Source organism: Eurytemora carolleeae, unplaced genomic scaffold (assembly GCF_000591075.1).
Source record: "Eurytemora carolleeae unplaced genomic scaffold, Eaff_2.0 scaffold178, whole genome shotgun sequence".
Lineage (NCBI taxonomy): Eukaryota > Metazoa > Arthropoda > Copepoda > Calanoida > Temoridae > Eurytemora > Eurytemora carolleeae.
Window position 1 is genome coordinate 99623 of NW_019396294.1, and position 14775 is coordinate 114397.

At 32.5% G+C, this 14775-nt stretch overlaps 1 protein-coding gene across 1 annotated transcript in view; it reads right to left on the bottom strand.

Annotated features, from left to right (window-relative positions):
• The window catches only part of LOC111700373 (tyrosine-protein phosphatase 10D), a 39937-nt gene extending 28492 nt beyond the window's left edge, over positions 1-11445 (bottom strand). Inside the window, exons 1-11 of the mRNA XM_023471261.1 lie at positions 11073-11445; positions 9340-9414; positions 8942-9065; positions 8182-8306; positions 5196-5283; positions 4886-5017; positions 2999-3120; positions 2395-2603; positions 2013-2074; positions 1184-1356; positions 702-1128 (exon numbers count right to left, since the gene is read on the bottom strand). Coding sequence (XP_023327029.1) covers positions 702-1128; positions 1184-1356; positions 2013-2074; positions 2395-2603; positions 2999-3120; positions 4886-5017; positions 5196-5283; positions 8182-8306; positions 8942-9065; positions 9340-9414; positions 11073-11188 — 1653 coding nt within the window. The 5' untranslated portion in view covers positions 11189-11445. The remainder of the gene's footprint in view (positions 1-701; positions 1129-1183; positions 1357-2012; positions 2075-2394; positions 2604-2998; positions 3121-4885; positions 5018-5195; positions 5284-8181; positions 8307-8941; positions 9066-9339; positions 9415-11072) is intronic.
• Between the last annotated feature and the right edge of the window lie 3330 nt (positions 11446-14775).

The following is a 14775-nucleotide window of genomic DNA, read 5'->3' on the forward strand; positions in this document are numbered from 1 at the left end:
GGGGGGGGGGCGTTTTAGCGTTTGTGGCCGGGAAAAACTTGCGTAAATGCGTTAAGGTTTCCGTAGAGTTACGCATAGAAATACATATATTTACGCATATTATGACTCCGTCTACGCATGAAGGTCAGGAGCCGAATTAAACTTAGTACAGCTGATTATTGAACAGATGGAACAAATAGCAAATATGTTTATTGTTTACGCAAAAGTAAAAGTCATAATACTACAAAAAAAACAATCAAAATGACAGAAAGTAAAGGAAAAAAATGTATGTAGGCAAAGTCTTATATCATGATTTGCATTTGTTGACTGACAATTAATTATAAATTGTAAAGACAATTCATTGAATATATTTCTAAACTTTGGAATTTTTGTATTTCTATCTTAAGAGAAACATACATTTTGCATGAGGGAGTGTGTAAAATGTAAAATGTAAATTCCGTTAAAGTAAAATATAAATTTTTAGGATTTCGTTGTATTCCCTCTTATTTTGGAGACCACTGTTAGGTTGCGTATATTTAACCCCGGTGGTGTTTGCGTATGAAGGATGCGTATAAGTTTGGCGTAGCAGAAAAGGAAGTTAAGAAGGAACACCTCATATCCTTTCATACGCAGCCAACAGGATTACCAATACGCTTTTTCTGCGTCAATATAAAGACTGGAGTGTCGGTAGATTTTTAAAGATTAATCAGCATTAATCTAACCTTGTATCCAACCTGAATTAAACTAACCTTGTATCCAACCTCAATTAAACTAACCATGTATCCATCCTGCATTAATCTAACCCTGTATCCATCCTGAATTAAACTAACCTTGTATCCAACCTGAAATAAACTAACCTTGTATCCAACCTCAATTAAACTAACCATGTATCCATCCTGCATTAATCTAACCTTGTATATAACCTGAATTAAACTAACCTTGTATCCAACCTCAATTAAACTAACCATATATCCATCCTGCATTAATCTAACCTTGTATCCATCCTGAATTAACCTAACCTTGTATCCAACCTGAATTAAACTAACCTTGTATCCAACCTCAATTAAACTAACTTTGTATCCATCCTGAATTAAACTAACCTTATATCCAACCTGAATTAAACTAACCTTGTATCCAACCTCAATTAAACTAACCATGTATCCATCCTGAATTAAACTAACCTTGTATCCAACCTGAATTAAACTAACCAACCTTATAGCTGTCCTGCTGGGACTCGGGATTAGGTTCCCAAACCAGACTGATTTGTCCGGTCTGGTTCGTCTCTTGACTCAGCTCTCTAACCGGAAGTGGCCGGGTGGTGACGTTTCCGGTGGCCGGCCAACTGGCTACACTTCCGGATACAGTTTTAACAACGACCTAGAAATGTTTGGCCTGCTAGAGTAAAAACATTGCACAAAATGAACAAATAAGAAAAAATATTAATTTTACAAATAATACAATGAATGAAAGTTACATTAAGCATAGGTTTACAGGCATTCATGTTTTGTTTTACAATGACGTAAGGACAGCTCAAAAACTAGTTTTATTGTCAACAAAAATAAGATTCTGTATTCACAATTAGGAATCATTAAGTAGACCTCACAAAGATCGGATTAAGCACGAAATTATTGCTTTCTAATTGTTCTTTGTTTCCAATAAGATTGGCTCTAGAAATGTCACAGTTAGTCAAAGTAAACATATGTACAAACAAAGCCTACTAAATTTTATTTGTTCTTAGTTTAGAATTACATCGAAATAAGTAAATTCTGAAGAAAACCTGACCTGGGAACTTATTTTTTGGAATAGATACTCATAATCCCAATCGCTTGGTATCAATATCCAATATGGACGCTTTTATTTTAAGGATTAACGCTTAATCTCTTAATTTCAGTTATATCTCCCCCTGATGAAAGCTTACTTCAACCCCAGACTGGGTATGATTATAAAGATTAAATTAATCTACAGATTAACAAAAGGTCGAGATTAAGAATTACTATATAAAAGTTCCCAGCTCGAATAAATCGTAATAATACCTGAAAAGTTCGACCCGGACGAAGATTTTCCGTAAAACTTGCCACTAATGGTTGACCACGCTCTAAATAAACTCAAATGACAAAAATTCCCTTTCTATAAATTCTTTACAGCAGGAACTTCTTACTCTTCTCCTGATGAAGTCCTTTATATGATTTCTATTCAAATACCTTTAAGGGGTCTGTACAAGCGTAATTTCAAGTGGCCATATGTATACAGATGGTAGTGAACAATTCACAACAGAATCCTTGAAACCTTTTTCTAATCAATAATGTGGAAAATATTGTCGTTTTACTAGGTTTAAAGTGTTTGGCTCTAAATGTTCCTATATACGCTTACAGTCCCTTTGAATTATAAATACTTCGTCCATTTTGTCGCGCTTACCTATAATTTGAGGAGTTTTCCGTCTAATCCCGATGGCAACTTGATATCTGTCAAACTCCGATATACCAGCAGGACCGCTCCACTTGACGGTAAAGGAGTAGGGACCGATATTCTCCGCATCAAAGGTTACATTGTGGGGTCGAAGCGGAACAGTTCGGTACTGGGCAGTGGTAGGTTCGGATATATGTCCCTCCGACACTGTTTCAACACTAGAATAAACTCTAGAATAAAATATGGACAAACAAATGAATGTTTTATGAATTTTACATTTTACAAGGCTCCACACGAATCCTGAGAATTTTCAACATTTTAAAACTATAAAGTTTACATTGTACAATTGTACTGTGTACTTCAAGAGACTTAACTTGAAAATTCATAATTTGTAATTTTTGAGGATAATTAAAAAAAGATTTAAAAACGAAAAAGGTTACTGCCATCTTTGTTCAAGTTTGATAGCATTGATAGAATTATTTTTAAGTTATGACAGTAAAGTACAGTGTACAGTACAGTACAGTACAGTACAGTACAGTACAGTACAGTACAGTACAGTACAGTGCAGAACAGTACAATACAGTGTTGTACAGTACAGTACACTACAGTATACCTGATATTGTATGCTCTTCCTGGAACTAGTCCATTAAATGCAGCTTGGGCCGGGCCCGGGGGCTCACCCTCTTTCGGTACATAGGTCTCCGACACAGTAGCGTCCTCGGGGTCTATCGAGACCTGAACAAATTTGTGATCTTTTAGATTGTTTCTTTATTTTATAAATATATCTATTATCTATATATTCTTTGCTTGTCTATTTGTTTGTCTGTCTGTATTTACTAAACGTCAAAACAGCTGAATTGATTGGGCCCAAATTTTGTGTGGGACCTCTCATGACCCCAGGTAAACTTTATGAATGATCAAAATTTCAAATATTTGCCTCCAACAAAATTTGATTTATATCAAATTTGAAAATCCACAATATTTTTGATTAAAACGCGAACTTTTTTAGGTTTGTTTTACAATGCATACAAGGAGAAAATGTTTTAAATTGAAATAGAAGAGTGGTGCGAAGCGCCCTAAAAGCCTAGTTTATACATTTCACTTAATTTTTTTTAGTTTTTACGGTTAATTTTTGTTTTAATGAATTTTTTAGATTTTTCCTATATTATAAGATTTAGTTATTATCGTACATAAATAATTTTTTCTGTCATGTTTTTAAATTAAATTATTTATGCACAGGAGGTTTTAGATTTAGTTCTTCATAGAATTTTGAAGATCACGGTTTTCAGATTTAGTGATTTAAAAGCATCTGCGCAACTGCAAAATCAAAAATGAAATTCAAACACTAATTTTATTATAAATGATGAATTGTAGTTCTAGTTAATTAATTACCAAATAATTAGGAAGTACAATTACATCCATCTACTATTTTAAGCATTTCCAATTTTACATAACAATCTTATATTATTACGCCATTTCAAATTTTACATAACAATTTTCCATTATTACGCAATTAAAGGGACTGTAAGCGTACTTCCCAAAAATAGCAATGCGTGATTCACAACGGTACCCTTGAAACCTTAAAATTGATCAAAAGGGGTGTGGATAAAGTCGCTTCTCGAGATTTGAAAGTGTTTATTTCTGATAATTCCAACATGTTTTTTTTTGTAGAGAAACCAAAATTTAAAATAAACATTTTGATCGGACAAAGCTTTCAAGGGTATCGTTGTGAATCGGGCATTGCCATCTTAGCATGAAGAGTTACTTGTAATTACGCTTACAGTCCCTGTAAGTAAAAAAGAATACGCAACTATGACAGGAAGTTGATACCAAACTCTATTCATTTTCACACCCTTTAATAAAACTGCTATGCTTAAAAGTTTATTTCTGAATGCAAAAACAAAATAATCAAAAAAAGTCAAATTTAAACAAAAAAGCTTATTTACTTTATCACAAAAGGCTTCCAATTATGAAACCAAATAAAACCTGATAAAGAGTTTGCAATGGTATCCAATTATTCGATTTATTCCTGCATTAAGTTTTATTATTTACCACTACAATTAAATCCAACGGATTAAAATTCAAGAATAATAAAAATCAAAAACGTTCACACTGACAGATCTTGTTTCAAAGGATTGACCTAATTTTAAACAGTTCGCTTAAAGGGTTTGTAAAATCAAAAAATCTAAAAATCAATGAGATATCCAAATTATTCTCTCTGAAAATTGAATCAGATAAAGGTTAAATGGTTATATGTAGGGTCACTTGAAATTACCATGACAGTCCGGCCCCATTATTACTAGTGATAGCTGATACTAATATTTGAACCTAATAACTAGGAACATTAATTTGTTAACCTATTAACTATTAACCTACAAACTGTTAACATTAACTATTTGACCTATTTGACCTACATTTGTCAGTTTTATCTTTGACCTCATTACTGAACCTCAAAAACATTACATTCGCGACATAGACATTTTACCACTAATTTAACTACCTTGTAGTCAGTATAGAATCCTGCCGGGTACGGAGGTTGCCAGAGGACGAGTAGGGTCGTCTCATTTCTAAACCAGACGATAAATCGTCCAGGGGTGTTCGGTTGAGTAGTGAAATTTGTAGATATGTACGCCTAAGTACGCAATAATTACAAAAATGCTTCAAGTACGCAATAATTACAAAAATGCCTCAAAAAATAAAGAATTCATTCGTTAACAAAGAAAAACGTTATCTAAAGTTTATCATTAAAAAACATAAAAAGATTTCCTGCCGCCTTTAATGTACATGTTTGCGCATTTTTAATAATTTTCCTGGGATTCTTTGTTTTCGTATACGGTGTACAGCTGAATCTCGTATGTAGCTCCCGGTGTAAGATCTCGAAGTGTACTCGATGTCTCTCTGAAATAAAAAAAAAATAAGTTGCGAAGAAAGAACTAATTATACAAAAAAGCAGTGCTTAGGATCCGGATCCGAAACATTTTTGCATCCCAAATCCGGATCCGGATCCAAGAGTCAAAATATCAACAAAAAACTGGAAAAAAAAACATTTTTACTCTCAAAACCCAAATCCGAACTGCTAAAAAAGACCATCAAAAGTAACAAAAAAAAAGAAGAAAAATAATTTGATAATTCTTCTGTCAAAAAATAACTGCAAAAAAATCTTTTTCTTTTTAAATTTAAATTTTAACTGTTAAAAAAAAAGAAATAGTTTCTTTAAAGATATTATTGAGATATTATTCACATTAAATAAATTTTTATTTTTTGTTTATCTTAATCTTTTCATTCTTTTCTTATAATAAAATTCGATAATAACTAACTTAGTTGATAAAACAAAATAAACTAATTTCGTGCAAATGTAATGATAAAAATGTAGGTGGCGTGATAAAATTTACACTTTTTAAATGATATTATTTAAATTTTTCCGGTTAAGTTAAAAAGGTACATGTACTTTTGGTAGAAATAAATTATTAAATTCAAAATAATCTAGTTCTAAGTTTCTAACGAGAAAATATCCAACCAGAATTGTGTGCTAACTCATTTCACAAGAAATGACCTTAAAGGGACTATAAGCGTAATTTCAAGTAGCAATTCCAGATTTACAACGCCACCCTTAAAAAACCTTAAGCTGATCAAAACTATGGAAGATAACTTCGTTTTTCTAACTTGAAAAGTGTTTATTTCTGTGAATAACTCCATTGCTTTTTATAAGCAAGAAATGCCCAAGTCACTTTCGTAGAGAAACCGCAAATGAAAATGAACGGGTTAAAGAAACAAAAAGATATCTAATTCATGCCTTTGATCGACCTAACATTTAAAGGGAAACAGTTGTAAATCTGACATTGTCACTTGAAATTACGCTTACCGTCCCTTAAACTTAAAATCTGTAGTTTTATTGTCCCTCCATGAGAACGTTTAGCTTAGTTTTCCCAGACAAACGTCAAAATAATAAATAGTTTTTACAAATCCAAGATTTCGTTTGGATACCCGAGTCCACTTGTATAAAAATGTGAAAATAATAAGTCAAATTTTGAAAGATAACAATGAATCACTGTGTATTCAATGCACTTCCTATGTAATTATTAAATCCTAATTACAGGACATTTATTTCCCGAATTTTCAACAATAGTTTCGTGGATTGAAACAATCGTAAATGCAATTTTGAAGTTCAAGCTTAGGTCGTACAAAGTTTAAAAAGTATACCAAAAATGTGACAGCCATCATTGCAATAAAATACTCCTTCAGATTTTTTTAGTTGTGCATCTCATGATCAAGAATTGATCTCCATCTATATGAATATAAATCTTATACCTCTTGCCTTTTCCCAATTGGTAATAATTAATTTAATAATTTAACTGAGGGATCAAGCATTGATCCTTAAATATTAAAGTGACCATTTTGGATATCGAAATTAACAATGTTCACAGAAAGTTTCGATCTTTCCTTTTAACTATTTTCACAAGTAGGTTTGTATTCGTTTGTTGTATTCGTTCTGTTAACATGAATCTGAATAAATTTCTCTTTTGCCATATCAGGATATACCCAAGGTACTAATGCAAGGAAAGTATTTTCAGAGGTGTACGCATTTTTTGTACTGCAGTGTACTGTCTTTGGGCGGAAAAGTAAACATAAGACGGATGTCACAGCCTGACATGGAATCCATTTTCACAAAAAAAATCTATGAAATATTCTGGTCATAGGAAACTATTAAGTGAATTTTCAAAATTATCAAAATTAAATGCTTTTAACCTCCTCGGATACTAAACGAACACTAATGCCTCTATTCTTGTTTCAAAGTCCGCCCAGAGAGAACTGGTTTCAATACGTACGCAGAGTATACGCGACCGCAATTAACTTTCCTTGCATTAATACCTTGAATATACCTTTGATACCCAACCACGACAATATTCATAATACATCATAATTCCCCCCCCTCCCCCCATTTATATAACCAGATGTCAAATTTTTGACATGAATTCTTAAGAGGTTTGGGAGATGGGTGATGGGGGGTGAGGGAAAGGGGTGGGGAGAAGATGAAAAAAATAATAAGTTAAGACCACGATGACAAGTTTTGATGGTGGTTTTTAAGATAACATTTAACAGTTTATACTCTAGGACACATGAACTAAACTATCATCTACTCTGCTAGTCTGCTCTATTGAAAATCTGAACATTTATTCTGTCAAAGAACAAAATTACGTCGTATCAGACAAGGTCATAATACAAGAAAAGTTATTTCAGAGGTGTACGCATTTTTTTTATACTGCTGTGTACTTGTCTCTGGGCGGTAATGTAAACACAAGACAGATGTCAAAGCCTGACATGGAATTCATAAAAAATCAATGAAATATTATGGTCATAGGAAACTATTATGTGAATTATCAAAATTATCCAAATTAATGCTTTTAACCTCCTCGGATACTAAACGAACACTGATGTATCTATTCTTGTTTACAAATTCCGCCCAGAGAGAACTGAATTCAATATGTGCGCAGAGTATTTGCAACTGCAATTAACGTTCCTTGCATTTTAACCTTGGCATCAGAGAGCTCTTCAAACTCGAGTCATAAAGTCAAAGTAATTGAACAGTAATTTTCTAAATCCTAGTTTTGCAACCTGATTGCGTAAAACTTTAGCAAGACTATTTGACCTCGCAAATTTGTATAACATGACATTACATAAAGAATAAGACGCTGTAAAAAATCATTCAGTACATAACTTTAAAAAAGAAAATGTTATTGAAAGTTTTCAATCTTTTAATTTTGAGACAGAAAAATTAAGATATCCGTTAAAGCTGACCTGATGACAATATTTCTGATGGTCTTCCCTGGCTCACTCAGCGGGATGAGCTTGAGCTTAAACCCACTATGCTGACCGATAACTGGCGGCTCCCAGTTCACCACAGCTAGCTTTCCACCTTGCACCTATTATCATCATTATCATCATTGTCATCATTATTATCATTAGCATCATTATCATCATTATCTATATTTAAAATGCGGTGATGGTGATGGACCAAACCTCTGTAGAGTAAAAAAGTAGATGTTAGTTCCACATTTATTGAAAATATATTTCGGTCATTATCATCATTATTATCATCATTATTTCGGTCATTATCATCATTATCATAATCACCATCATTATCATCATTATCATCATTATCATCATTATCATCATTATCATCATTATCATCATTATCATCATTATCATCATTATTAACATTATCATCATTATCATCATTATCACCATTTTCATAATTTTCATAATTTTCAGCATTATCGTCATTATCGTCACTATATAATCATTTTCATAATTTTCATCATTATCACGATTTTCATAATTTTCATAATTTTCATCATTATCGTCATTATTATCATTATCATCACTATCATCATTATTATCATTATCATCATTATCATCATTATCATCATTATCATCATTATCATCATTTTCATCATTTTCATCATTATCGTCATTATTATCATTATTATCTCTTTCATTATTTTAATCGTTATCGTCAAATTATAATAATTTTCATTATTTTCATGAATCTATTTACCTCTATATTTAGGTTAGATGGTGGATCAGGAGCTGTTGTGATGCTCGCCTTCCAAGCAGGAAAGTTTAATATCGTACTATTTGTGTAGTACAGTGTGAAATCATATCTGGTACCCGGCAACCCTCTGGATATAAACAAATCATAAAACTTGTGCAAAAAGCCCATTGCATAAAAATATGAATTTAGAGAAAAAATCTTATGAACTGGAAAAATTTTACTTTGAAGACACAGTAAACTGTTAAATTACTGGGTTTTTTTCTTTCTTTTAAACTAAATCAATACTACAAAATTGAATGAGTTTGAGCTACGTCGCTGAACAAGTGACATCCATGCCAGTTCAAATTTTAACCTCTGAATCAACGTTTAAACATATAAAATTGGTTTGAGTTTGTTTTTTCCTTGAGAAGTCAATGGATTCTTGGATATCTGAAGGTTTAAATTCAGTATTAGCTTCAGGAAACCCAACCGGCGGTCTGATAGAAAAATGTCAATTTTGATATGTCAAGATTTGTTTGCAAAAATGATTTAATATTGACAATTTTCAAAACTTACTTTACAAGGGGGAAGATACATAGAGAATAGAATATATATTAGAGGGGAATTTCTCTCGGTATGAATTTTTTCAGTCCCTTTCAGCCTGAAAGGGAGTTCAAAGTGTACAAATCATGTAAATGTTCACAAATTAAAAGTACACCTGCAGTATGGAAACAGTACAACAAAATGGCCGTTTTACACTTTTTTCTATTAAATTCCCCTCTAATATATTCTATTCTCTATGGAAAGATTTTTATACAGACATAAAAGTAATCACGTTTAATCGTAAAAAAGGTCGTTTTCTTTGGGGTGGAGGGGTTTAACGAAAATATGTCTTATGAGGTTTAGGGTTTAAAGGTCGTACGCTAAAAAACGAAAAATCTAATTCTATATTAAAAGCACATATGTTGTTATTATCTAAGCTTGAAAAAAATGAGCTTATTAACCAAAGAAAATGAGATTGTTTATACAGATACTGAGTCCTTAATATTTAATGGAATTACGGATCCATACCATGTATGTACTGTACTGTATATGCATCTTATATTACGGATCCATACCATGTATGTACTGTAGTGTATATGCATCTTATACTTGTAAACCATTCAGTTTCCAATACTGTAAATTTCCTAGCCTAAAGCTCTTTCTATAGTCTTCATACCAGCCTATAGCTACGCTACTCAATTAATTCTTATTTTTCCTGTTTATTTGTTTTTCACTGATACGTGAAAAAGTCTTGAATGTAGGTAATAAATGTGCATCTTTCACATTTTATCTCCAGATCTCAGAAATTTAAATTAAATCGCTTACATTTATCCTAAATGTGAGCTTAAGCCAATCAATTTTTGGTGAAACGCCCTTATATTCTTTTCTGTTTATTTTGTCGCTTTTTGATTTCACTGATAAATGAAAAAATCGCATTTGAATGCTAATTAATATATGTGCATCTCCAGATCTTTGAAATTTAAATTACCTCACTTATAATTTTCATTAATGTGAAGTTACGCTCATCATTTGATTTCGTTTAAATATCCTTTACTGTTTTTCGCTTTTTACCGAATTCACCAATTGTTAAAAAATCAAAAAAAATCTGCCTTTTTATCAATCATCAACCACATATATACTGGTTATTGGACCCCCTCCTATCAATTTAGTATATAGACCTCATATGTAACACATGGATATAATTAGTCATGTGGCCGCAGCGCTCGGCCCCCTAACATGTCCTAACCATGGCGCTCGGCCCCCTAGCCTATCCTTGCCGCAGCGCTCGGCCCCTTATCCTGTCCTAGCCGCAGCTCTCGGCCCCTAGCTTGTCCTAGCCGCAGCGCTCTGCCCTAGCCTTTTCTAGCCGTAGCGCTTGGCCCAGAAGGTGTCTTAACCTAACCTAACCCTAAATATATACTAATTTTATTGAAAATTGTTGAAAAAGTGGTCATGTACAAAATTGACAGGAGGGGGTGGGCGGGCGGTCCAAAAATCGTATACTAGGACGGGAGCCCAAAATCGTTCTCTAGGACAGGGTAATTTCCTAGTATACGACAGACCATTTTATCCGCAAAATTTAATTTCAAATTTAATCTAATCGACATTATTCCTATAGTCCAATCTGTAGGAACCATCTTGCTTGGACGGATCTCCCGGTATCCTGATCACCAAATCGGCCGGATAGACGATCCTACAGCCGATGAGGAATAAAAACAACAACAACATGTTTCACGTTTTGCAGATATTCATGTCTTAGAATTCCTGATTCTCACTCGAGTATTTGGATTTGTACAGATTCACTTGTTTTACACCTGTAAGGGGGTACTATTGAGTTCGTTTGTTTAATATGTCACAGACAATTTTAAGTATTGTTAATACGGAAATTCACTTTATATCGTTCAAGTTGTGTCCATATTTAAAGAACTATAAAATTCACTTTCACTTCAACCCTTCAGTACCACTGATTGTCTGACACTGGATCTGATACAGGTAGTCATAGGTGTGGAGGTTGCAACTTTAATAATTATCAAACGTGTCAATTTACATTTTCAAACACTGATTATATTTACGAATGAATACATTTTTCGCACTTCAAATTAAAAATAAATAATGTTTCGATAAAATAAATTAAAGTTGCATCATTCCTGCAGATTGGTTTTAGAATGTATTCGGACAAAACCAGTTCTCTCACGGGTCTCTCAAGAGGGGAGGGGGGCACTGCCAGTTACGTCTTACAAGGCATCCCTGCCTTATCCTTGAGTGCTGATATCTATCTATCAATATTACTGAGTCCGCGAAATGCCATGGTTAGGAATTTAAAGATTTGCCCAGGAATCGCGTAATCTTCAGGCGTTCTGTGGCGCGCGTTATCTAATTCATTATGATAATATATGTCAAAGGCCAAATCACGAATTCTTGAAATTCAATTTCAGGGGGTGCATGTCAGGGGGTCACACACCGGTGTGCGTCCCCCCTGGGAGGATTAAGCTATTGCATAGGGGGCCTCAATGAAATGATTTTATCAATGAAAATTAGCTTCCTACGAAATTCGATTTTCATCAAATATTTTTAAAATCCAGGAAACCTAATTCGATAAAATTCGATAAAATTTGATTGTGATATATCTTATTTTATTTACAGGGTGTCCCACGAAACATGACAATAGCAAGACGACTTGAAAGTCGTCTTTGGTATTTGAATTTATTTGTGACATTTAGAATATATCATTTTTTTGATATTTTGATTTGTCTTGTAATATATTTTTTTGATATATTTTATCTTGATATCTTCATATATAAAGTTGTAATCTCTGTTTGTCTGGGTTTTTGTCTGTTTGTTTCTCCGATCATAACTCAGAAGCTGGAGAGCTTGGGAGAGTTTTGAGATTGTTTGAGGGCCGGTCCACATTTTTTTCGAAAATTTAGCTTAACCTGGTAAAATTGACCAAATGCGGGTAAACGGCAGGAGTAACTATAAGTAACCTGGGCAACGCTGGGTTCCCATGCTAGTAATATATATTTTATTGCATATCATGCTACCTGAAGGCTAAAACTGCATGACCAAATGTACAGACAGGTAGCAAAGTAAGGTATATTTTGGATCAGAAGCATTTAATGTCTTACATTACATGCAGTTTATAGTGATATTCTAGTGAAATATTTATCAATATGGTTTGTATTCCACTACACGTCAAACTAAAGTAAATTTCACGCAAGATTAAAATATTTTAACGTTTTAAATCAGAACCCCGGCCTTTTATTGAAGAGCTATTGAGACGATAAAAAAACGTTTGGAATTTCGAAAATGTAACTGGATAAACTTGCTCATCTTGTGCGTTAAATCAAAACTAGAGAAGCTACGAGGTCTCAAAGTCCTACCCGAAATGTCGCAAAAATTTCACCTTTACCTTGTGTCTAGTTCACAGTGATTGAGCAAGACAGTTTAAAGACGACTTTAAGATCTTCTTTGATCTTAAATCTAATGACAACAGTTAAGTTGAAAAAGGAGCTGTCCATGGTGATGTCCAATTCACAACAGTGCCCTTAACAGCTTCACAATATGAATTAGATATATTAGATATATTATAATTTTGATAACTAATATTTTCAATTGTTTGTTCTCTTCAAAATCAGAAAAAGGTTTCAAGGGTAACGTTGTGAATCGTACCTGTGTATGGAGGTACACTTAAAATTACGCTTACAGTCCCTTTAAAAGCCTTTAAAATAAAAATTTATCCTTGGTTAGCAATCGTCAATTGAAGATCAAAGACGACTTTTTAAATATAATCTAATATGAAATAGGACGCTCTCCGTTTTTTATTCAAACTAAAATCTATTTATCCGGTGAAAAAATGTTAGATCGTAAATCTTATGATCTATAATGTGCATAAGTAGAATCTTAAATATCTAAAAATGAGTTTCTTCCGCATACGACTCCGAGAGAGATTAAAAATCCAGGCAAGTTTATTTAATTGATTAAAACAAAAATTTTCAAATTTTATTTGTATTTCATAATATGATGCATTACGTCAATTTCTATTTAATTTTAAATAATGGTGTCTCTGAGATACAGGGTGTCCCACGAAACATGACAGTTGGTGAATAGTTTAGAATGTCGATTCTTCCATAATTTGTTAAGTTGTTTGATATCAAAGACAATAATAAAAATATTATTTGAGAGTCATGTTATAGTAAAATTGATTTCAAAGTAAAATATATTCAAACAAAAGATTTGTCTAACGAGATAAACTGCAAACAGCCTTTAATATTTATAAATACTGTATAGGGAAGACGACATTCATAACAATTTATCAACTGCAATTTTTCGTGGGACTTTACTTTAGTGAATGGCATGGTAAGTGGTAACCACTTATTTTTACATTTTTCTTCATTCAATAGACAATATTTGTTTTTAAATAAGATGAAAGTAAATAAAAAACAATGATAATTTTCTTAACGTTTTGTTCTCTGTTTAGGCTTTAGAAAGTATCTTATTAATTGGAGGTTTGATGATGTACACACATCTTCTTTTAGCAAGTAAGTTCAAATGCGTATTCAGGGGGGTGGGGGTATGGGGGCTCCGCTCCCCCCCGGATCATTGAAATCTATGGTTTTCAGGGGGTTGTTACAGGCCCCACTGGGTGATGAGGCCCCCCCCCCCTAGAAAGAATTAAAAAATCCTGAATACGCTCCTTTTCAAACATAGAAATAATTTAAAGTTTCTATTGTAAAGACAATAAGAAAATTATAAATATAACATCTAATTATAAGTCGTCTTTGATCAATCTTTGTTGTTGGCATGTTGCTATAAAGAAAATTCATGGATTTTATAAACATTTCTCTATAAATACATATAAATAATATATAATAATAATATTAATAATAATAGAATGATACATATAATGAAACTAATTTATCTAATGATATAAATAATAATAGGGTGGTAGGCGATAATTTCAAAATAATGAAGACGACTTTTGATTTATATTTTGATTTAAATCAAGCTTTAAACAGCATGTATAAACAAAAACATGAAAACAAAGAGAAGCTTTTAAATAAAAACTTTTAATTGCTTGTAAACTTGTAATTCAAAAAAACCTTGATACAAATTAAAATTTAAATAAAAAGGTCGTCTTCATCATATTGTTAAATTCGCCTACCACCGTAGTATAAAAATATATAATATTATTTTTACAAAATACACATACAGTGAATCCCAGATATATGAATACATAGCAAATGTTTTTTTTAAATGTTGTATTCTCAACATATTTAAGATCAAATGCCGCGGAAAAACGAATTTACTATATCAAT